Source organism: Anopheles merus, chromosome 3R (genome assembly GCF_017562075.2).
Source record: "Anopheles merus strain MAF chromosome 3R, AmerM5.1, whole genome shotgun sequence".
NCBI classification, from domain to species: Eukaryota; Metazoa; Arthropoda; class Insecta; order Diptera; family Culicidae; genus Anopheles; species Anopheles merus.
Window position 1 is genome coordinate 10,980,670 of NC_054084.1, and position 23,122 is coordinate 11,003,791.

Genomic DNA, 23,122 nt, shown 5'->3' on the forward strand with positions numbered 1-23,122 from the left:
CTCTTTGGCTATGGTTTTCTTTGTCCAGCTGTTGTGTTTTTGTTGTAGTTGTTATATAGATGACGGTCTTTAGCTGCCATATTTAAATGAAGCAAATTGTGACAAGTTACAAGCACAGCAAACGGTTGGCGTTGTTCGTTAGAAACGCGCGTTTTTTTTTATTTTTTATTTTTGTTGGGAAATACCGGCTATAATTCAATGGTCGTTATCTTAATCGCTATCTTTAGTGCGTTGTTGTGTTGTTGGTGTGAGATGTATTTAAACCGTGTATTTCTGACAACTTCAGATGTTTGGAGTATAAAAATTATTCGTAATGCATCTAATTAGTTTCGCTTTGTTAAGAATTGCCATTCTGAGAACAACAAGAACTCTTAAAGCATCATTTAGATACAGTTTTTATGTTCTAAAGATATACAAAACAGAAATCAAATTTGCGCAGAATGTAAATCACCAATTGTACATTCTCGAATGTCCTTGAGAAGAACGCTCTTACTGCCGATAGACCAACCCAGTAAGACGTAACGTGTAGGAAAGGTAGTTTAGAACGAAAAAGTGTTTCTTTGTGTTGGTGCACGAAATTGCAACAAGAAGAAAGAGGATACACAAGTTTATAATCAGGCCTTGGTGTGTGTGTGTGTTTTTGTGATACACTCGGCAAGAAAAGCCGTACCACAGAGGGGACAGGGTAGTGAAAAGGATTAGAAGCACACAAGGACGAGGAGGTTGGTTATGACGCATATGATGGTGGTTGGTGTGTGGTATGTTCTCTGTTTCGTCAAGAAGCGTGTGGAATGATTAAATGAAACAATTTTTGTACCTACTCTTCCGTTCGGTAGTTGGTACGCCACCATATCCCCGGGCTTGAGGCGCATATTCTGTTAGGAGCAGAAAAAATAGCGAATTGTATTGGTGTGTGAAGTCTCTTCAACCTCAGCCGATGGACCGAAAGCCGGAGCCGGTCGATAATAATGGCTTCTCGGTGTTGTCGGTAGACGAAATCGGAACGGACGGACGGAAGTCGTGTGTGTCGTCAGCGTCAGCAACATCAACATACATTTGGAATTGGGTGGCAGGATATGTACTCGCAGGAAGAATGAGTTGCAGAGGGGACACAATTGGATTAATAAAAATGATTCTTCTCTGACAGATTGTCCTGCCAGTCGTCTGCTTGTGTGTGTGTATGTGTGTGTTTTGTGGTCACAGGGATATATGGAAATGATGGTGGAAAAAAGTATGGCGGTTTGCAAAAATCGAGCGTCACATCACATTACGCCAGCTAATATTGTTTTTATGTCTTTGTTATTGTTCTTTAAACAAGTATGGATAGTTGGAATTAAAGTGTTTGTAAATAGCATCATAATGTCCCGATTCGTTTGTGTAAATAGAACAATAAAAGTTTACTTCCGTTTAGAAGACCTTCAATCAACCGTCCCGGCCAATAGTTTCCCGATGGTTCTATGATTTAATGGGCCCCTAACCAGGGGTTTGGTCGTCCCCCACCAGATCAAATAAATCGTAATAATGGTTAGCCGCCATACTGTATTGCAGGCGAAACCTGTTCACAATCTAATTCTAAAACGCATCATTTGTGCTGGGTTGTGAGTGTGTGTGTCTGTGACGTTCCAAACCGGCAGGGACAAATCTTACAACTAATCTGACTATCTTTGTGTGTACTTGTGCGCGCGTGTGTGTCTGTGAAGATGTTAGGCAATTTGATTTTAAAACACAAATACCACACCTCGTGTGAGTGTCGTGAACAGGAACAAAAAAAAAAAAGTATGGCGTATGACTCGGAGCAGCACTACGAAGTAAATCGACGAATTCTGAAAGGGGAATGCTGTACACTCTATGTGCTAAAAATATCCATAAGCGTATAGCTTTTCCCATTTAGCGTTCGTTGCGAGCAAACATTAATTAACGGCATTTTGTTTCTGTTGGGATAGGAGAAGATATTTGGAAAACCCTAGAATAGAGGTCTATCGAGAGAGGGAAGGGTATTCGATTTATTTGAGGGTGAAAATTCCATAGATTTGTTGTATTTCTTTATGTTATTGCAATTGTTTTTGGTTTGAGACGGGGTGTACTGGCCGAGAAAATGCTTCAATGTCTAGGCACAGCGTAATGTCATTCGGACGGTAGAAAAATCGATAAATAGCAACCGTAACTGTGTCTGGTGGTGGTGTGTGCAGCTAGCAACTCTTCTCCGGTACTTTTCTAGCTATTGAAAACTCCTAAAAAGTCCGACTAAAACCTGAAAAAACGACCCTTTATAGCAGCATTTCTGTATTTTCTAATTACGCTGATAAGTGATAGTTGCAAAATGATGTTCGAAAAATTCCATTTTATGTGTGCTAATTTTCCAAAAAGAAGTTTTACCTTTGCCCTTAGACGCCGATAAGGATGGGCCGTTTGCGAATCAAAAAAGTGAATGCTTTCTCTTACTTTTCCTCCGAGATGGTGGCACACACCACCGTTGCATTTACCTTGCCAACTCCATGCCCCTAGTGTACCCACCCAGGACCCCAATCTTACCCAGGAGGACCCACATACACATACACAACACTCACACCGGTATCATCCATGCGCTCTCGTCGTTAATGCGCTCTCTCCTGCGCTTATTGCTGCGAAACGGCGGTGTGTGTCGCGCGTTGGTGGTGTGTCCCTCTCAAACAACAACAGCAACCACAGCAACGGCCACACTCAGTACGCGCATTGGGTACATATTTTTGGAAGCTGTGCATGATGATGATGATGGTGTACACACACACATACACACACCAAAGTCCGAGGGAGAGCGAAATCGTCATTTTCCATCCGACCGAGGGCAGTTTTCCACCGCGGCGGCGGATTATATGCTTCTCAGTGTGAATGTCTCTTTGTGTCTTGCGTAGATTGTACTTTTTTCGTTGTTGCTGTTACTGTTACTGCGACTGGCGTACCTCCTCTCGATGTGTTTTGCCTTTGCCAGCTTGACCCCGCACTACTACTGACGGCATTTCTTTAATCAATATTATGCTAGTGAGCGGACAACGCAGCGAGAGGCAGGCACATTATTGATCGTTGTACTCCTCCTCTCTACTGGTGTGGCGTACACTTAAGACCATGGAATCGTCGTTGAATCGTTTGGTGTGTCGAACCGGGGGAAGATGTTTGGTTTCTATATAGATGCGTTTCTTGATATAAGCAGAACGATAAAGCAGGAAATTGAGTTTCGGAATGTAAATAATGTACAAAAAGTACTACAAAAATAAGGCTATTCGAACTCACGCCTCCCCAAAAAGGGTGATTATTATAACAGCAAAGCGAAGTTTCCGGCATATTGGCAGCCGTAGTGAAAAATCAATTTCCATTTGTCAGCCCGCAGCGACCGTTCCTTCGAGAAAAAGGACATCAAAATACAAAATATCATCCCTCCTGCCCGGCGGGCGGCACCGTTCGTTCTTTCTCTGTAATTGTCCACAGTAGTCCACGCTCGGTTGTGTGCGTTTAGTCCTCTGGATGTCCGTTTATGTTATGCAAATGTGTATGCGTTTTACTAACACATACATTTAACCGGACGGTTTACGTTTTTCTCAGGTACTGGTTGTGTTAGTTTGTTAATTTTCCATGCTTTCCTTTTTGCGATTGGAAGCAAATCCTTAACCGTAAGAAGAGAGAGGAGGGTGGTGGCATCGCATTTTCGGATGATGGAACAAGTGTCGTTTATTTGTTCTGGTGTGGAACGAAGCATATTCTTTAGAATAACACGAGAGTAAATATTGTTGTTAAGTCATCTAAACATTGTATTTCAACAACTTCAAATACAATACATTAAATTCCCTTAAACGCAGTTATTATCAGCTTACTAATTTGATGTTTTTCTCTCTCTATCTTTCTCTTACAGATCTGCCGATGTACAAACTAAAGAGCACATAATGTTTCCCTTTCGTGTCGCTATTTTAACCGCCAATTTAAACATATGAATGAAACATGCGAAATCGATTAGGCTTAGAAGTTGTTTTATTTGCAAAGAACGATTCAATCCATCGTTCTTTACATTTAAAATGGATTTTATATCACGTGTTTATATAACTTTATCTGTGCTCTAATGTTGCTCCTTTATTTTTATCCTTCACCAGCAAGAGGAAACAACAGTGTGTGCACACGTACAGATGAGCAGAACCGAAACAGGCGAGGAAGTGAACCGGACACAGAAAGAGTAGCATTTTAATGTAAAAAAAAGAAAAGAAATTGCTAAGCAAAAAGTTACACAGCAGCAACACCGGGAGAAGTTAGTTTTCGTTTCGTTTGTTTTCGTTTTTGTCTGGCTGAAGAAAAGAAAAGAAGGAAGAAGGTGTGTGATCACAAAAAGGTCCGGGTGGGTACAGCAGAAAGCAGCCTTTTTTGTGTGATTTGCTAGCTTTCCCCGCGGCCCGCTCCTTTGTCTCTCCGTACGTTTTTTAAGGTACTAGCGGTAGTAGTAGTAGTAGTAGTAAAAGAAATGCAAATGCTGCTCCAAACAGTTATAAACTACGTCAGAAAGTGTGTCGACAACACAACTGTCTAGGAAACAAAAAAAAAAGACGTGTGTAGAAGGTACCCCACACCGTAAACACCGTGAACCACCAAACGACAAGGATCTGACAGCAGCAGCGTGGAAAACGTCGCTAAAAACCCACACAATCGTACACATGCACCATCACCACCACACTCACTAGTAAGAGTGTGTAAGAGCTGCTGCGGGTGTGTGCCACCTTGGAACGTTTTCGAGCAACCAACGAGCCAATATCCTTTTTCCCCATGAAGAACGCAAGGAGCGACGGCGAGACGACGACCACGAGCGCGTTATCCGGGGAAGAAAGTGGCAGGACCGAGACGGGCAAGCAAACGCGACTGATAAGTAAACGCTAGAAACAAGTGTGTGTGTGTGTGTGTGTGTGTGTGTGTTCGTATGTGTATAGTAAAAAGGATAGGAGGGGCGGCCTGTCAGCTCTCCGTATGAGGAAACAAGTAACGCGGCTGTGTGGGGGTACATATGTGAGCAGTAGTAGAAGCAGCAGCAGCAGCAGTAGTACGTGTAATCATACAACGATAGAGCGAAGGGTCCACCGATCTATTTTTTATACACTAATTTAAAATGTAAGTATACTCCTGTCATCTGTGTGTTTTAACTGAGTTTTGTTTCGCGACGGGCACATACTAAGAGAGAACACAAAATAGCGATTTTATAAATTGAATATTAGCTACTTAGCGTTTCTTTTCACCTTTCCAACACACCGGCCCGTTCACAATTGACTTACGCGGCGATTCAACCGTCACGTTGTGCTATTATTAGCTGCCGTTTCAATTGGGTGTAATATTTATCAAACACAGTCTCTTCTTGTTCACTTACCTTCTAACCGGTAGGGTGTTTTTGCTGCAAAAACGCGTACCTTACAGCCAGAAATAGAATAAGTTTTCCATGCCAGAGTGTCCCGGTTGTTACGCTGTTTTTATAGCGCTCGTGTCGCACTGTACCTAAATCATCACCTTGGTGTTGGAGGCTGTAATTCACGCAATAATTGCCATGATGACGCATTTATTTTGTGTTCTCATCGCTCCCGCTGCCGTTGAAAGGCTTAATATGTGTTTCCTTCTTTAACATCCGCTTGCTCGTTCTTTCCATATCTCACAGGGATGCCTACTATCGATACGATCCGACGGCGCCCCGGGGGATGGGCCCACCGGGCAGTAATGCCGGTGGACCGTACGCGCGGCATCGGGCCCCACACCCGATGCAGCAGCAGCAGCCTCCGCCGCAGTCGCAGTATCCCTCCTACCACCAGCCGGCCGGTACGGACTCGATGTACTCGATGCCGGACCACACTGCCGCCGGCATGGCCGGCATGGGCGACGTGGTGTGGGGCGCACAGCCCCCTCCGCCACCGCAAGCCAACCCGTACGCGTCCCCGATGGGTTACGGTCTTCCACAAGGGCCGCCGCAGGGACCGACGCAGCGCCAAACGCCTTCAGGGTAATTATTTGTTGATTGTGCTAGATGATGCTATTTGATGCAAAACAATCCTTTCCCTAACGCTTTGCTTCTCTTGTAAACAGATACCGGCAGCATATGGGAGGATATCCGCAGCAGGATCCGCAAAAGCTGCAGTATCCAACGCAGCAGTCCATGATGGGTGGCATGATGCCACCCCAGCAAGGCTATGCATCGTTAGGTCAACCCCAACAGCAGCAGCAGCAGCAACAGCAGCAGCAGCAACAACCTCCCCAGCAGCAGCAGCCCCAGCAGCAGCAGCAACAGCAACAGCAGCAGCAGGCGCAGCAGCAGCAACAGCGTGTATCGCAACACTATCCCCAGCCGGGACACTCGATGTACCCGGGGGCACCGTCGGCGGCACAGTCCGCGTACGGTGCGTATGGGCCGGCCGCCGCCGCAATGCAGCAGCATGCGGCCCGGTCGGCGCAGCACGTGTACAACCAGCACCAACTGGACCCGAGCGGGGGCTACGGGCAGCATCTCGTGAGCGGTGGCCAGGTACCCACAAGCCTGCATCAGCTCGGTGCGCCCCAGCAGCAACCGCCCGGCGGCGGTGGCGTCGTTCCGGGAGGCCTTGCTCCGACGCATCCGTCGCAGCAACCCTCCCATCTGCCGCCGCAATCGCAGCAGCAGCTGCACCAAACTCACAACAGTCAGCCGCAGCAGCACCCACAGCAGCACCCGGGGCTGGCTGGGCTGGGTGGAGGCCCACAACCATCTCAGCAACAGCAGCAGCAGCAAGGGCAGCACCCGGGTATGGTGCATCCCGGAGCGCAACAGCCTAATGCGCCGGTCACCGGACTGCACGGGCTGGGCGGACCGCTCGGCCCTCAGCAGCAGCACCCGATGACGCACGGTGCCGGCATGCCGGGAGTTCCGGGCGGGGGAGGCGGAGGAGCTGGCGGTGCAGGTGGCCCGGGTGGTGGTGGATACGGTGCGAGCGCACCGCAGCAACAATCGTACCTGCCGAACGCCGCAACGAAGCAACAGCCGACCCAGCACGGCGGAAGTCCCCAGTACCGGGCGCCCTTCCCTCAGCTTTCTCCCCAGATGTCGCCCCGGCCGCCACAAATGTCGCCCCACACGCAGATGTCGCCGCGGCCCGTGATGTCGCCGGCGAAGCCGCCAGGCGGTGGCCCGCCGGTTGTTACATCACAATCGCCCCAGGCCACGATCACGTCGACGCACTCGCCCCATCTGGGCGCCGGGATAGTGGCGGGCAGTGGCGGTATGCAGAGTCCTCGGCCACAGACCGGAACAAAGCTGACGGCTTCGAGCTCGGGTGGTAGTGTGGTAAGCGGCCCGGGCGCCGGTGTCAACACGACGCTGCAAGCGCTAGAGCAAATGGTGATGCCGCCGTCGGGTGCGACCGGCATGGAGTATGCGCAGGCAGCAGCGGCAGCAGCGGCTGCGGCTGCGGCCGCCGCCGCAGCGTACCGCGGTGGTCCTCCGAGCCACCAGCAGCAGCAACAGATGGGTGCAAACAATCCACTCTCGCCGCTCGGACCTCGGCTGCCGATGTCGCCGCAGCATCAGCACCAGCACCAGCAGCAGCACCAGCAGTGGCCACCGATGTCGGCCGTGCAGCAGCAGCAGCGGCCCGGCAGTGGTGGCATCAATGGCAGCGCTCATCACGGGATGGCGGGACCGATTGCACCGCCCGGCAGCCACATGCCGCCGATGCACGCGCCCCACGCGCCCCATCTGCATCCGGGCGCGCATGGGCCACCGCCATCGCACGCGCAGCAGCAGCAGATCAGTCAGCTGAACGACATTTCCAGCCTAATTCCACCCGTGTCGCAAACGAGCATGCCTGTGATACCGCCACCCTCGGCAGCGGGTCCATCCGGTCCGCAGGCTTACGGCAGCTTAGACGATAAGGGACAGCACGGCGTGGGCGGTGTGGACGTGGCCACCTCGGTCGCGACAGTTCAGCAGCAGCAGCCTGTACATAGCCTTCACCAGCCGCACCTGTCGCAACCGTCGGCGGCTCAGGCTCCCCAGCAGCCACCTCAGCTGTCCGCGATGCAGCAGCAGATGCAACAGCAGCAGCAGCAGATGCTTACCCAGCTGCAGCCGGGCTCGCATCTACCTCCACCATCTGCCACGCAGCATCATGCGCCCGGAGGGCCGCAGCATCAGCAACAGTCCGCGATGCATCACAGTACACTTGCCGCGATGCAGCCGGCCAGCGGTGCAGGCGGCAGCAGTTTGTCGCATTCGATCTCGCAGCAGCTTCACTCGCCGTCATTTAATGACGACATGCTGATGTCGCCAAGCGGTCCCAATCAGCATTTGCAGAGTGTGAACAACAGTTTGTCGCAGCAGCAACAATCTCAACAAATGCAGCACCAGCATCAGTCAAAACAGCAGCAGCAACAGCAGCAGCAGCAGGCGAGCCAGCAGCAAGGTGGGGCAGGAGCTGGTGCATCAATGAACGATCTGCCCTCGATGCAGCATCCGCATTCTCACTCACATGCGCATCCGCATCAGCAAAGTGTCGTCGAGCTGCCTCCCATTTCGTCAATCACGGAGCAGCAGCAGCAGCACCATTTGCATCATCATCATTTGCACCACCACCATCAGCAGCAGCAACATCAACAACAGCAGCAACAGCAACAACAGCAGCAACAACAGCAGCAACAACAGCAGCAACAACAGCAACAACAACAGCAGCAACAACAGCAGCAACAGCAACATCATCAACACCATCACCATCAGCAGCAACATCAAGCGCAGGCACAACACCATCAACAGACGGCTGCAATGGTGGTGGATCCAGTTGCGGAACAGCAACATCACCATCATCAGCAACAACAGCAGTCACAGCAGCAGCAACAGCAGCAAGCGCAGCAGCAGCAGATGCAACATCATCAGCATCAGCAGCAACAACAGCAAGCGCAACAGCAGGCACAACAGCAGGCACAGCAACAGCAGCAGCAACAACAGCAGCAACAACAACAGCAGCAACAACAACAGCAACAACAACAACAGCACCATCAAGTGTCCGTTCCGCCAACATCCGATTTTAGCTTGATTGACAGCTTAGCCTCGAGTAACGCCAATGAAGCGCCCTCGAGTTTAGGTTCGTCGCTGATGGCCAACGCCGGTGCGGCTTCAGCCGGAGTTGTTCCGTCTGTGTACTCACACGACGCTAACATAACACCCCTTGCCACCGGCGGTGCGGAGGTGGGAGACGCCCGTCAGCAACAGCAGCAACAGCAACAACAACAACAGCAGTCCCATCAGCATCAACAGCATGCGCTTTCGGCTGAACAAGCAACCACCGGAAGCAGCAGCAGTAATGAAGAATCTCGCGACAGCATTGTCCCGGCGCCCGCCGAATCAAATACGGACGAGTCCAAGTCATCCAACTCGAACTCGCTCATGTCCGGTACCGATTTTGAGGCGCTGCACCATCAGCAGCAAAATTCCAGCACCGCAGGAATGCTGCTCGGGCAGGACAATCTGCAGGTCGGTGGTGGTGGCGCTGGTGTGCTGGATGAGTCGATGAAGGACGCTGCCGGCCTGGGCGACGGATCATCGTTGTTGGATTCGGCGAAGCAAGCAGGCGAGGAAACGCTTGGCGGATACCATTCGGATGCGGGCATGCTGCAGACGGGTGGCAATACGGATACATCAGCGTTGGAGCAGCAGCAACTGTTGCTCGATTCGGTGGCATCGGATGTAGTTGGACCGGCCGGTTTGACGGACTTGCAGGCTCCGGAGGTAACGACCGCAACCAAGAGCCCGCTAGAAACGCTCGTCCCGACCTCGACCACAACTGCAGTCAGCGATAGTACGATATCGCCCGGTGGCGAGCCCATTATCTCGACGAGCAGCAGCACTGGCCTAATGGCGGGCGTAGGTGTGCAGCCTACGAATGTAACTGGAGCACCGGCAACGTATGCGCAGGCCCTGAGTGGCCAAATGCCACAAACGACACCCGGGACGGGAATGTACGGAATGCACCAGGTCGGAGGTACAATGATGCAGCAACAGCAGCAACAGCAGCAACAAATGCAAGGTGTACCTCCGGCAGGACAAACCGTGCCCGGTGCCGGTGACATGATGGTTCCACCGCCGCCGCCTCCGTACCAAACGCCACCCATGATGTCGCACAGCCAGGAGAGGGCAGCCATCAAGCAGCAAATGCAAGACATGTACAAGCTACCGATGGCTGACAATCAGGAGAAAATGATGCGCATGCAGGAACGGTTAGCGATGCTGCAGCAACACGAAGCAGACGGTTGCCAGGGCCTTGGCCCACAGCCGTGCATTTTGATGCAGCCGCCCCATCCGTTGTATCCTGTTGCGCCGACGATGACATCGGCAGCAGCTGCTGCAGCGGCGGCCATGATCGATAGTCCACAGGTGACGAGCACCACAGGACGCGGACGGGGACGAACGCCGTCGAGCAAGCCGCGCAAGCCTCGAGCGAAGAAAGGTGACAAACTGTTAGCGCAACAGGAAGCGGCAGTAGCCGCAGCGACCGTGGTAGGCCAGACTGGACTCATCACGTCTGGCGACGAGACTTCTCAATCCAACCTGGTAATGCCCTTCTCGGGAGCCCCTGCTCCAACTGGCATGACGACGCCTACACCGACCACGCTACTGCCAGTGTCCGAAGACTCGGTAACAGCCGGAACCGGTCTGCCCGAAGTTAGCCCCGACGGTAGCAGTTTCCACGAGCTAATGTCGCTTGAGAGCAGCGGTGGTGCTATCGGTGTGGCCGGTGCAGGCGATCTTTCGCAGGACAATTTATCCTGCAGCGGCACCGGGGACCTCGATACCTCCACTGATGCCAGCGGCAAGAAGATAAAGAAGCCACGGAAACCACGAGAACCGAAAAAACCGGCAAAGGGTGCAGCAGCAGCGGCGGCGGCGACTGCGGACGGTGTGAAGGAACCGACCCCGAAGAAGGAGAGCAAGAAAAAGGACTCGAAGGATAGCAAGAAGAAGAAAAAGAAGAGCGTCGCGTCGAGCGATGGCGACAACTCAATGTCGATGGAGGATGAGCTGCCGGACGGCGGCATTACCGGCGATCTGGAGCTGTCCAAGTCCGGCACGACGACGAGCGAAACCGACGAGAACCAGTCGCTGGCATCGTTGATGAATGCACAAAATTCAAACGATGCCAATGCCGCGGCACCTAGCACTGAAATGGTGGTAGAGGGCGGCGTCGGCACTGAGGATGGAAAGGAGGAGTCGGCGGCAGCTGTCGCAACGACAAGTGAAGCGGTAGAATCGACGGAGAAGGAAGCAGGTGATGCTGCTACATCTTCCAACGCTGATGGTGAGGCGGAAGTTGCAAAGGAGGATGAAGCGAGCGCACCGGATGCTTCGGTCAAGGATGGGGAGGACCACGAAGGTGGTGAGGTTGATGGCGGCGATGACCAGTCGAAAGCAGCAGCCATTACAACCACGAGCGAAGCAACGGAAGGAAGTGGCAGCGGCGTGCCGATGGAAGAAGTGACCGACTTTGACGATATTCCCGTGTCGAAGATTAGCAAGACCGAACCGACCAAGGAGGAGGACGAGAAGAAGGAAGCAGCGGAGGAGGGCGCAACCGCCGAACCGGAACCGGAAACGCCGACCAAGAGCAAGAGCAAGAAGAGCAGCAAAAAGAGTAAGGAACCGGGCTCGGAGGGTGGTAGCAGCAGCAGTAGCAGAAATCGCAGCCGCCCGAGCGGTGGCGGTAGCTCTTCTTCGCGGCGCAGTGGTGGCAGTAAGTCTAGCGGCGGCGGATCGAAGAGTAGATCACGGCGTAGCCGCATGATCGTCACGGAGTCCGATGGTGAAGGGGACGATTTGTTAAGCACTCCACCGCCGTCACCGCCGCCCGATATGGAGGCGGACAGCTCGAAGCGTCGCTCGGCCCGTAACACGCAGCGCAAGAAGTACGTCGACGATGTGATGTTACGGTTTTCGGACGATGAGTCGGGTATGATGTCACCGGCGCCAAGCGGCAGCCGAAAGGATCGCCGCTCGGACGGAGGCTCCGACCGAAAGGAAGGTCTGGCACCGACGGAAGTTGCGCTGGCTGGTGGTGAAGCAGGCGCAGTGGCAGCGGACGGTTCGGTTGCCGGAGTTGCAGGCGAGGCTAGTAGTGCCGTTGGTACGGGCAGTGAGCATGCGGGAGACGAAAACAAGGTGAGCACTTCGGAAGGCGCTAAAGCAGCCCCGGAAGCGGTCGAGCTCGGTCCGGACGGAAAACCGATCGACGATTCCTCGAAACCAAATGCCAACTACGTGTACGTGAACACATCGGAGGAGGATTCAATGGTAAGTGCGATTTGTACAAGCTTTTTGAATTAGTGCCAATGTTAACGGTTTTATTTTCCTTCTCCAGGTCGTTCAGTATGTGCTGGCAGTCCGTAAAGGCCGGCGGGAGCTGAAACCGGATCCACCACCACCACCGCCCAAGGAAAAGACTCCCGAGCCGGCCGAAGGTTCCGCGGAAGAAGCCGTCAAGAGTGAACCCAAGGAAGGCGAGGAAACAGCAGCGCCAGTCGGCGATGGCAGTGAAACCACAGCCGCGGAGGCTACCGTTAAAGAAGAGGGCAAAGAGTTGAAGGAAGTGTCCGAAGACGGCGAAGACAAAAAGAAGGAGGCGGAAGGTGCCGATGCTTCTGGCGAAGTTGCAGACAAGGAAGCTGCGCCTACAACGACTGCTACAGACGTGCCGATGGAAACGAGTGAGGAGACCAAATCCACTGAGGAGAAAATCTCCTCCGAATCCGACACGGCAAACACGGTCGCTGAGCCTGAACAGAAACCATCAGCGGAGGATGCCTCCAAGGCAGAAGAAAAGATGGAAACCGATGAGCAGGAGTCGGTTGCTGTAGCAGCTGAAAAAGACACACCTGCGGAAGAGAAGGATGGGGAAGAAAAGAAGGAAGCTTCTGCAGATGTTGATCAGCAACTAGTGAAGGAACCTGTTGCTGATGCTGCCACAGCGAAAGAAAGCATGGAGACGGACGCAGAAGAGACTCCTAAAACAGAGAGTGTAAATACTACAGCAGAGGATAAAACAGCTGAACAGCCGAATGGCGAACCAGCTGTGGAGGAAAAGCCAGCCAGTGTTGCTGACAAATCCGAAGCAGAGGCAATGGAAGTGACCGCCGATGGTGTAGAAAAGATGGAAGTGGAGGGAGAATCTGAGGGCACTGAGAAGAAGCCCGAAGATGATGATGCTGTCGCCGATGTTGTCAAGAAGGAAAGCGCTGAAGGTGGTGAGTCCACGGACGAGAAGAGTTCGGAAGCTGCTAAGAAAGAGGAAGGCGAAAGTGCATCAACGGAAACGGACGAGAAAAAGCCGGAACCGGTGTACATTGACGTGGAAGAGTACTTCGTCAAGTATCGCAACTTCTCCTATCTGCACTGCGAATGGCGCACTGAGGACGAGCTGCTGAAGGGCGACAAGCGCGTGGGCAACAAGATCAAGCGTTTCCTCATGAAGCAGCAACAGCAGCTGAACATCTTCGAGAGCCTGGACGAGGAGCCGTTCAATCCGGACTTTGTCGAGGTGGATCGCGTGCTGGATGTGTCCGAGCTCGTGGACGACGAGGGCAAAACGGTGAAGCACTATCTGGTGAAGTGGAAGAGTTTGCCGTACGAGGACAGCACTTGGGAGCTGGAGGATGATGTCGATCAGCTGAAGATCGAGCAGTACTACAAATTCAACAAGATTCCTCCGAAGAGCGAGTGGAAGACAAAGAAACGGCCCCACCCGGACCAGTGGAAGGCGCTGCCGGAATCGCCCACGTTCAAGGGTGGCAACAAGCTGCGCCCGTACCAGCTGGAAGGCTTGAACTGGTTGCGCTACTCGTGGTACAAGGGCAACAACTGCATCTTGGCCGACGAAATGGGTCTGGGCAAGACGATTCAGAGTCTTACGTTCGTGAACTCCGTGTACGAGTATGGCATTCGTGGGCCGTTCCTGGTGATTGCGCCGCTCTCGACGATTCCGAACTGGCAGCGCGAGTTCGAGGGTTGGACGGAGATGAACGTGATCGTGTACCATGGTTCGGCGACGAGCCGGCAGATGATACAGGACTACGAGGTGCACTACCGAACCGAGACGGGCAAGTTGATCCGGGACATAACCAAGTTCAACGTGCTCATCACAACGTTCGAGATGATCGTGACGGACTATCAGGATCTGAAGAACTTCACCTGGCGGGCGTGTGTCATCGACGAAGCGCATCGGCTGAAGAACAGAAACTGTAAGCTGCTGGAGGGACTGCGCCAGCTGAATCTGGAGCATCGTGTGCTGCTTTCTGGCACACCGCTACAGAACAACGTGAATGAACTGTTTTCGCTGCTGAATTTCCTCGAGCCGAGCCAGTTTGCGTGCAGTGAAGAGTTCCTGCGCGAGTTTGGCAGCCTGAAGACGGAGAGCGAGGTGCTGAAACTGCAGGCACTGTTGAAGCCCATGATGCTGCGCCGTTTGAAGGACGATGTGGAAAAGTCGCTCGCACCGAAGGAGGAAACCATCGTGGAGGTAGAGCTGACCAACATCCAGAAGAAGTATTACCGTGGTATTCTGGAGCAGAACTTCTCGTTCCTGATGAAGGGTACCACCTCGGCGAACATTCCCAATCTGATGAACACGATGATGGAGCTGCGAAAGTGTTGCATCCATCCGTACCTGTTGAATGGTGCGGAAGATCAGATCCAGTACGATTACCGGCAGCAGCACGGTGAGGATGCCGAGTCGTACTACAAGAACCTGATCGTGTCGTCCGGTAAGATGGTGCTGATTGACAAACTGCTTCCGAAGCTGCGCGCCAACGGCCATCGGGTGCTGATTTTCAGCCAGATGGTGCGCTGTCTGGACATTCTGGAGGACTATCTGATGTACAAAAAGTATCCATTTGAACGTATCGATGGACGGATTCGGGGCAATTTGCGACAGGCGGCTATCGATCGGTACTCGAAACCAGATTCGGATCGCTTTGTGTTTCTGCTCTGTACCAAGGCCGGCGGTTTGGGCATCAACTTGACCGCAGCCGACACCGTAATCATCTACGACAGCGACTGGAACCCGCAGAACGATCTGCAAGCGCAGGCCCGTTGCCATCGTATCGGACAGCAGAAGATGGTCAAGATTTATCGCTTGCTGTGCCGCAATACGTACGAGCGGGAGATGTTCGATAAGGCATCGCTTAAGCTCGGCCTGGACAAGGCCGTACTGCAGAGCATGAACACGGGACAGAACAAGGACGGCACCCAGCGTCAGCTGTCGAAGAAAGAGATCGAGGATCTGCTCAAGAAGGGCGCGTACGGTGCTGTAATGGATGACGATGCTGGCGACAAGTTCTGCGAAGAGGACATCGATTCGATTCTGCTGCGCCGCACGCAGGTCATTACGATGGAGAGCGAAAAGGGATCGACCTTTTCGAAGGCATCGTTCGCTGCGTCGGCCAACCGTAGCGACATCAACATTGACGATCCCGACTTCTGGAACAAGTGGGCCAAGAAGGCGGAAATTGATCCTACGGCTTGCGAGAAGGACGAAACGGAAGACCTGGTCATTGCGGAGCCGCGTCGCCGTACGCAGATCAAACGGTACGGGCATGATGACGGTGTGATGGACATATCGGACGAATCGTCGGGCGAGCAGGGTAGTGACGGTGAGGAAGGGGGCATTGGACTGAAAACGCGCAGCAAGCGTACACGTGGCGCTAAGGAGCGCAAGAAGTTGCAGCAGCAGATGCAGCACGACGATTACGTACCGCGCGATCGTGAAACGCTTGCCGTGCTCGGCGCGGATGAGGTTTCGTACGGCAATTGGGCACGATCGGAGTGCTTCAAGGTGGAGAAGGGACTGCTATCGCATGGGTACGTAGGAGCGATGTGAAATGGAATGAAACGAAAAGGAACAGCAATGCTTATTGCTTTTTTACTTATTTTCATCTACAGCTGGGCTCGTTGGACCGAAATTCTCGAACAGGGACAGTTCAAGCGCGGCTGGCGAGAGCAGGACGTCGAGGATTGTGCTCGTGTGATTGTAAGTTTATGTTTTTTTTGTAATGCAATCATACACAGTTTGCCCAAACCATTCAAATGATGACTGCTATGCTAATATTGAGAAAACTTTAGGTTTTCGCTGAGTAAAACACCATTGAACTTCTCACAATACTTGCTGATGATTATGCGTCACAATAGATCAAGCGCAATATAGTCAATCATGAATGTGAATTATAATTCGTTTTGTCTTTTCCTTTCACAGCTTCTTTACTGTTTGGAGCGTTATCAGGGCGATGAAAAGATAAAGAACTTCATTTGGGACTTGATAACGCCGAACGAAGGAGGAGAGCAGCGTGAAATTGCGCGCAATCACAGCGGTTTGCACAATTTGGTGCCACGAGGACGCAATGCTAAAGGTAATGCAGAGCGATAAAAAGAGCTGTTGAATAAAAGAAAGAAGTCTAACCGAAAGTTCGATCATCTTTCCACTCCCTAGGACGTAAATCAACATCAACGTGTACCACGCCGAAGCGCGATTCATCTAATTCGGCTGCTACGGGAAGCAACGGTGGCGGTGGCGGCTCTCCTGTGATTGCTCAGCCCGCCGGATCGACCACACCCGCGCCCCAGTGCAGCGGAACGGCCGACGCGAATGAGGACGCATCTTCGAACTCGTCCGGCACGAAAGCGGAAAAGTCGGCCAAATCAGGCTCGGACACCGGCGGCACAACGACACCCGTATCCGATCCGCACCACTGGAGCAAGGACGAGAAATACGATACCGAGACCCTGCTCGACATCAACTACAAGAAGCATCTGACCAGACACGCAAACAAGTGAGGAAGAGTGTGAAGAAACATGCGAATGTTTCGATGCTTTTTCGCTGCGCCGCAAGTTTTCTCTCGACACGGCATCCCCGCGGGGGCTTCGCAATTTTGGCTTCATCTTCATCCGATCTGTCGCCATTCGTTCTCCGTTTGCTATTTACCATTATTGTACTGTAACGGGGCGATAGGGGGGGTTCAAGATGATACCAAACACGGGGGAACACAACAATGGGCAAGAGGGACACGAGAATGCCATTGCTAATACATTGTTTGTTTGTTTTTTCTCCTTTTTTCTCCTGTTGCCCATCAATCTAGGGTTCTGCTGCGCGTCCGTATGCTGTACTACATTAAGCACGAGGTGCTCGGCGATTTAGTCAATCAAATCAACGAGGGTGCCAATGCCAGGTACATTTGACCGTTCTTTTTTTCCCGTTGTCTCAAGGGCGATCGTGTTTGGTGCTTTCTTCTTTCCGTCTCTTCTTATCCCCTCTTTATTCCCGCCAGTCGTCAAATTCATCTTCCTGTTAACACACACCACCTTCCCTTACATATTGCCTTGATTTCCTTTTCCGTTTCACACAATGCATTTGAGTGGATTGATTCAGTCGTCCCGCTTATTTGGTGCGCTGAAAAGAGCCGAATATCACTCTTAGATGTTTCTATAATGTGTACGCCATGCCATTAATAACTTCTCAAACGATTCATTTTTGCAACTACTCAATAATACTTCATCGTCACGATAGTAAATAACAGCAATTAAATTTATCTCATTCATTTACCACATACAACACAGTTCATGCACCTTATGTTACACAAATGGTTCAGTTTGACTTGTTTTGTTCTTCGTTGTTTTCAAATGCAACATTTGCTCCAGAGAATACCTTCTCCCTCATCGGTTTGTCCAGTACAACTTGTTTATCTTACGTTTATTTTCTACAGCGCGTTTGCTGTAAAGCTTTTTCCGGTGTATCATTAAGTGTGATATACGTCAGATTTCATTTTACCAGTCTTTCTCCCTCACTTTCCTGTTTTTCGAGGAATTATTCACCCTTAAAGTTTGTGTATTTGAAATTTCAAACATATTGCTTGTATTTTATGACATCTGTAACACGTTCTTTATGTTTCTATTTTTTTTATAAATCTCTCTTAAAAATCTAAATGTTGTCTGTCTCTCTTACCGTTTGATGTCATATATACTTGAGTTTCATTTTCTTCTGTCCATATAAAGCTTAAAACGAGCAATGTTGTTACCAAGATTGTCCCTTTTTCATACATGTTGGCTTTCCTCTACTCACTTGTTATTCTCCTACCTTTGTTTTGGACAATTTGATGCGATATTTAGATAAAATATGTAATTTTGAATTTGTTTTAAAAAACCTCAGCAATTTTGTAAGTCTATTGAAGCGCAATGTTCAAAGATCCATTTGTTTCTTAAACGACTTCCATATGAACGTAGACTATTTTCGTTGGTCTTTTCTACGTGTTATGTATGTGTGTGTGTGCTTGTGATTAATAGATGTCGATGCAAATCAGGTCCATCAGTCACTAAAAAAATAAATAAACAATCGAAAAATACCACTATTGAGCATACGGACATGGCAAATCGTGGCGTGAAAAAGAAAAGGCTACAAAAATGCGCAAGAAAGCGCAAACAATTGCTACAAAACACCTTCAAAAGCATTTCTCAAGAATGCTCTACTTAGAAAACTGCAGAAGCAACAACATAGAGGCTGTTTGTCCTTGTTTGATTTTGTATATGTTTTACTCCTGAATGGCAAAATGGTATTCACTTGAGTTTAAACTACTATCAATTCGATTTTTATAACATTCTAGTGAGTTTTTCTTTACGAATCGCTGTGATGATGAGCGTTCACCGTTTTGTTGTCGCTCTTGCATATACAACACATATAGTTTTGCTTATTTTTTTTTACAAAACATCCTTTGGTTCAAATCCAGAAAAATACCGAATTTCCTATCTTTTGATTTGTCCCGTATCTTCTACGCCACCTGATGGAAGCATTCAGTAACGTCCTTCGCCCTTTATTACATTCACCTTTTATTATACCTTCCCCGTAATTACGAGCAAATTACTTACGTTTATTCTTACGTTGCACATCCGCCACCCACCCTCCGCTTCATGATGGCCACCGTTTGTGTGGACGCGTGTATTGCGAACGTGTGCGTGTGTGTGTGGTGCGCGCGCGTGGTTCTCGTTTTTGCTACACGCCCGTGTTCCGTGCTATCCATTGTGTGTATCGTCTGTAGCGATCTCCCAATTCGGCCACCGCCTACGCCCGATCAGCTGCCGTGCTCATGGTGGAATCCAAATTGTTGCGATCGAAGTTTGTTGGTGGGAACGTACAAGCATGGCTGCGAAAACTACCGCGGGATGCGGGCGGATCCGATGCTCTGCTTCCAGAGCCACTGCGGTCCCGGTGATGGCACCGTCGAAGAGACAACGATTGTCAAAGAGTAAGTTCTCGTTACAATTTTCTAATCCTGTTATTATTATCTTCCTTTTTTCCTGTTAGTGTGTCTGTTGTTAGCGTTTCTGTCAACGAATGGTTATAACGTTGTTGGTGTAATTTTTGTTTTTCATCATACAATTCGAAGTTCGCATTTGTTTTCCTTTATTTGTAAGGACGAAATATATAAAAAACTGCGTGTCTTTTCTTCCCTTAACTTGAATGTTCGGCTTTTTGCTGAACAATTCGTATGCTTCGAGATTTGATGGAAACATACATGTTGTTAATCTTTTGCATAATATTTAATGTAAATTTCTCATATCTGTGACATGTATTTATTTCTTTATTACGTTGTCTTTTCCATATGAAGATATCTATTCTTACTGTTTTTCCTTCTACTTCTCCATTACAAATTTAAATTATCAATTATCTATGGCCCGCAATAAGTGGTTTTACTTCTTTTAGCAATATTATTTAGCAATAAGTGGTTTACTTCTTAGGCGCGCACCCCTTAAAGTTTGATCGAAGATCGAATGGTGCGATTGTTCTATATATTAATCATATATAAACTTCTTCCCCGCTTGTTCTTCAACATACTACCTCTGACAAGGTGTTTGAATTTGTAGCTTCATGTAACAAAACAACCAAATCAATAATAAGTCTGGTAAACATTTGCAAATACATCACCTACACCTTTCACAAGCCAGCAACGCATCTTCATTGGTGTATATCAACTTAATCAATCTCGCTCCACCACCTTCACTTACTTGGGAAGCTTTGTATACGCATTATCATAAATCGTTTCCCCTTTTTTGTTGTACTCATATTGCTCTTAAAGCGTTAGCTTTTGAATGATGGTGCTACTATTGGCATAGACACTCGATGCGATGGTAACACGAGTTGTATTAATTTGAGTTATTTTGTTTGCTGTTTCCTACAGAACTGACGACGATGCCAATTCCAAACTGGGCGACAACGAGGAAGATCCGGAAGATGGCGTTCCATCGGAAACGACTCGGTCCGCTTCTGTCGGTATTGAATCGAAGGATGGTAAGTTCCTGAAATGGTTGCCATTATCATTCCCATCATACTCCCATATCCCGGATTGGTAACGTTTTTTTAGAAATGAAACCATTAGTTTGGATTTGTTTTGTTTGATTAGCCTTGAAAGACGTACAACATGTAAAATTGTAGTTTTACTTTTGATTCCTTGAATAATCATTCGTTTTTGGTTAATGTTTTTATCTGGTGATTCATTTTAAAAGTATATACATAATAATATTTCGTAAAGCACACCATAACTATTGTTTGCACAACTATTATATGGACTTTCTGTCTATAAACCACCCTCTCCCCTCCCCACACCGCATCCCCTATAAGTATCACAGCCGTGAACCTCCCTTGCATAATCATCAATCATCGCGTAGAGATTAAATAGCTAGTTATTAGACAGTAGATTTGATTTATCCTAACAATGGCCCCCGTTTTGTTACAACAAATACTAATCTAGATGATGAAGAATCCACAGTTGGTACGGCTAGTGCAGCACCGACGCCGGCGCCATCGGACATCAATCCAGAGCTGGCGTGGCCAACAATGCAGGACCTGAACACTCGTCTGCGGCGTGTCATCACATCGTATCAGCGCAACTACAAAAAGGAAGAGCTGAAACAACAGCAGAAAGCCAAGGTAAGAGAAATTGAGTGCAACTCGCTTTCTTATGTTGCTCTTGACCAGATTTCCTGGACACACGTCATACACTATCATTTATCATTACTTTGTGAGCGCACCTGCTTAGTATTTTAGTAGAAAACTTAGTAAAGAAAAATGCATGAAAAAAGTCCCTTGTTCGTAAAGATTACACACAATGTCCTTTAAGTTCGTTATCGTTTAGTTATTTTCATTTATGTGTTCAGTTAGAATCCTTTTTATGCCGTTTTGTAAAAGTAGTTTTGAAAGATTTTTGTTATAATGTTATACATTGACAACATTACAACTTGTGCAATCACATGTTTGTTTTGCTGTTGATTTTTAATTGTGTTTTGTTGTTGTAACATTTGTTTGTTTATATTTAAATGCACATCGACACACTCAGTAAGATAGATTATATAATTATCAGGCAGTAATCAAAACAATTGCTAGGTCTAAGTATTTCATAGCGTATTCAATCATGTAAGGTCTCGAATGATATACTGACCAAATGCAGTTGCAATGAACGTATCGGACTCTGTTTATTTCAAATGTTCGTCCTCATCTAAGGCACGAAGGGATCTCCCGTGTTATCATCTGTTCACGCTCATACGCTCGGCTTATTATTTTGCATCCTCTATTATCTTATCGTTTCATCTTCATATTTGTTCATGCATCTAAGAAAGGTTTCTCGAACTGTTAATGTCTTGAATTTTACACGTATTATATACATTATTTTATGTGCCTTTCTCTCTCTCTCCACAAATATTCCAACCTTACCCTCTACTACCTTTGGATGTATCGCCGATTGGAATGATTGTCATCCGTATCCTTTTGTTTCTTTGTGACATTGGTATAAATCTGTTTCTAAACCCCCCAAAATTCATCCACGCCACCATCCACAACGCTCTTTACCGATTGCATGCAGCTACAGACGATAGTACCACCAGCCGGCACTCCAACCCTTACCGGACAGACTTCATCCTCGCCATCAACGCCCTCGACAACACCCGGCCCAATGATTGTTACGCCACCACAGCAACAACAAGGACAGCCAGCTCAATTGTCGGCGTTGCAGCAACAGCAACAACAGCAGCAACAACAACAACCACAGGTACCTGGTGGCCCATCAATGGGCGTGGGATTAAACCATCCCTCAGCGACAGGCCCGTTGGGTGCTGCTGTTGGCGGGGCAGCTGTTTCTGGTGCCGTGGGCATTGGTCTTGGCACTGCCGGAAGTCCACAAGGTAAAGGAGTACAGCAGCAACAGCCACTGCCGTCGACGAGTGGAAACAGTGGCACGGGCGGTCTGCAGGCACCAACGGCAGGCATGCCGACGGCTGCAGACTTCAGTTTGATGCTCAGCCTTGGACTTGGCCTGAACCCGGCCGATCCAAATCAGCTGGCGAACATTGATCTTCAGAAACTAGCAATGTATTTGGTTAGTATTGTGCATATACCAAATGTTATTTTCGCTTCACCTTTTTTGCCTTTCGTTGGGGTTTATTTTCCGTTGTGGTACTAAATTGTTCAAACTACGTTAGGAAAGAGAAGGAAAGATCTTATGGTGAGGACTACTTTCAGCACAGATCTGGCAAATAATAGTAGAACCAATGGTGTTCAATTTTCAGGAGCAAGTTTGGGCATAATTGATTTACAATTTACCCGGAATAATGATTATTTTTGTAGATATGATTTTTAGTTTGGGTTATGGTTAGTTAAGTGTTATGTTTTCAAAGTTCCCTAAACACACAAATGTGTTTAAATGTGTTCATTAGAGTGTGTCACTAGTAAGGGTAATTAAAATGTTCTGTTGTAGATATGTAGAGTATAATTTGGCCACAAGTACCAATAATGCATTAGCGATGCAAAAACTATCGGCTATAGACATTTGCAACGTAAGTTGAGGGAAAAAGACTAATATAAGTTTTGTTTCTTGTAGAAAATGGAACGCCGCGAGAAGAACGAACTGGTGATGCGCGAGCGCGAACGTATTCGATTGGAACAGATACCGAAGAGATGGACTCGTCGTGAGGAAAACGAGTTCATCCGCGTCCTTACGGGTTATGGTATCGATTTGCAACCGAATGCAACCGTTCCTACACCTGACTGGAGTCGGTAAGTGCATTGCTGATTAGCTAAAGAAGTGGAAA

At 49.1% G+C, this 23,122-nt stretch overlaps 1 protein-coding gene across 10 annotated transcripts in view; it reads left to right on the top strand.

Annotated features, from left to right (window-relative positions):
• LOC121595563 overlaps positions 1 to 23,122 on the top strand; it is a 62,128-nt gene that overhangs the window by 26,923 nt on the left and 12,083 nt on the right. For 6 of the 10 annotated variants that reach the window (XM_041919612.1, XM_041919615.1, XM_041919618.1 and 3 more), the window contains exons 2-14: positions 4,119 to 5,118; positions 5,654 to 5,992; positions 6,076 to 12,298; positions 12,366 to 15,859; positions 15,941 to 16,028; positions 16,251 to 16,404; positions 16,485 to 16,824; positions 17,131 to 17,220; positions 19,081 to 19,287; positions 20,221 to 20,330; positions 20,791 to 20,969; positions 21,898 to 22,410; positions 22,912 to 23,087. In XM_041919612.1, the coding sequence (XP_041775546.1) occupies positions 5,117 to 5,118; positions 5,654 to 5,992; positions 6,076 to 12,298; positions 12,366 to 15,859; positions 15,941 to 16,028; positions 16,251 to 16,404; positions 16,485 to 16,824; positions 17,131 to 17,220; positions 19,081 to 19,287; positions 20,221 to 20,330; positions 20,791 to 20,969; positions 21,898 to 22,410; positions 22,912 to 23,087 (11,915 nt within the window). In that variant the 5' untranslated portion in view covers positions 4,119 to 5,116. The remainder of the gene's footprint in view (positions 1 to 4,118; positions 5,119 to 5,653; positions 5,993 to 6,075; positions 12,299 to 12,365; positions 15,860 to 15,940; positions 16,029 to 16,250; positions 16,405 to 16,484; positions 16,825 to 17,130; positions 17,221 to 19,080; positions 19,288 to 20,220; positions 20,331 to 20,790; positions 20,970 to 21,897; positions 22,411 to 22,911; positions 23,088 to 23,122) is intronic. The other 4 variants (XM_041919619.1, XM_041919620.1, XM_041919622.1 and 1 more) reach the window with 4 other exon arrangements.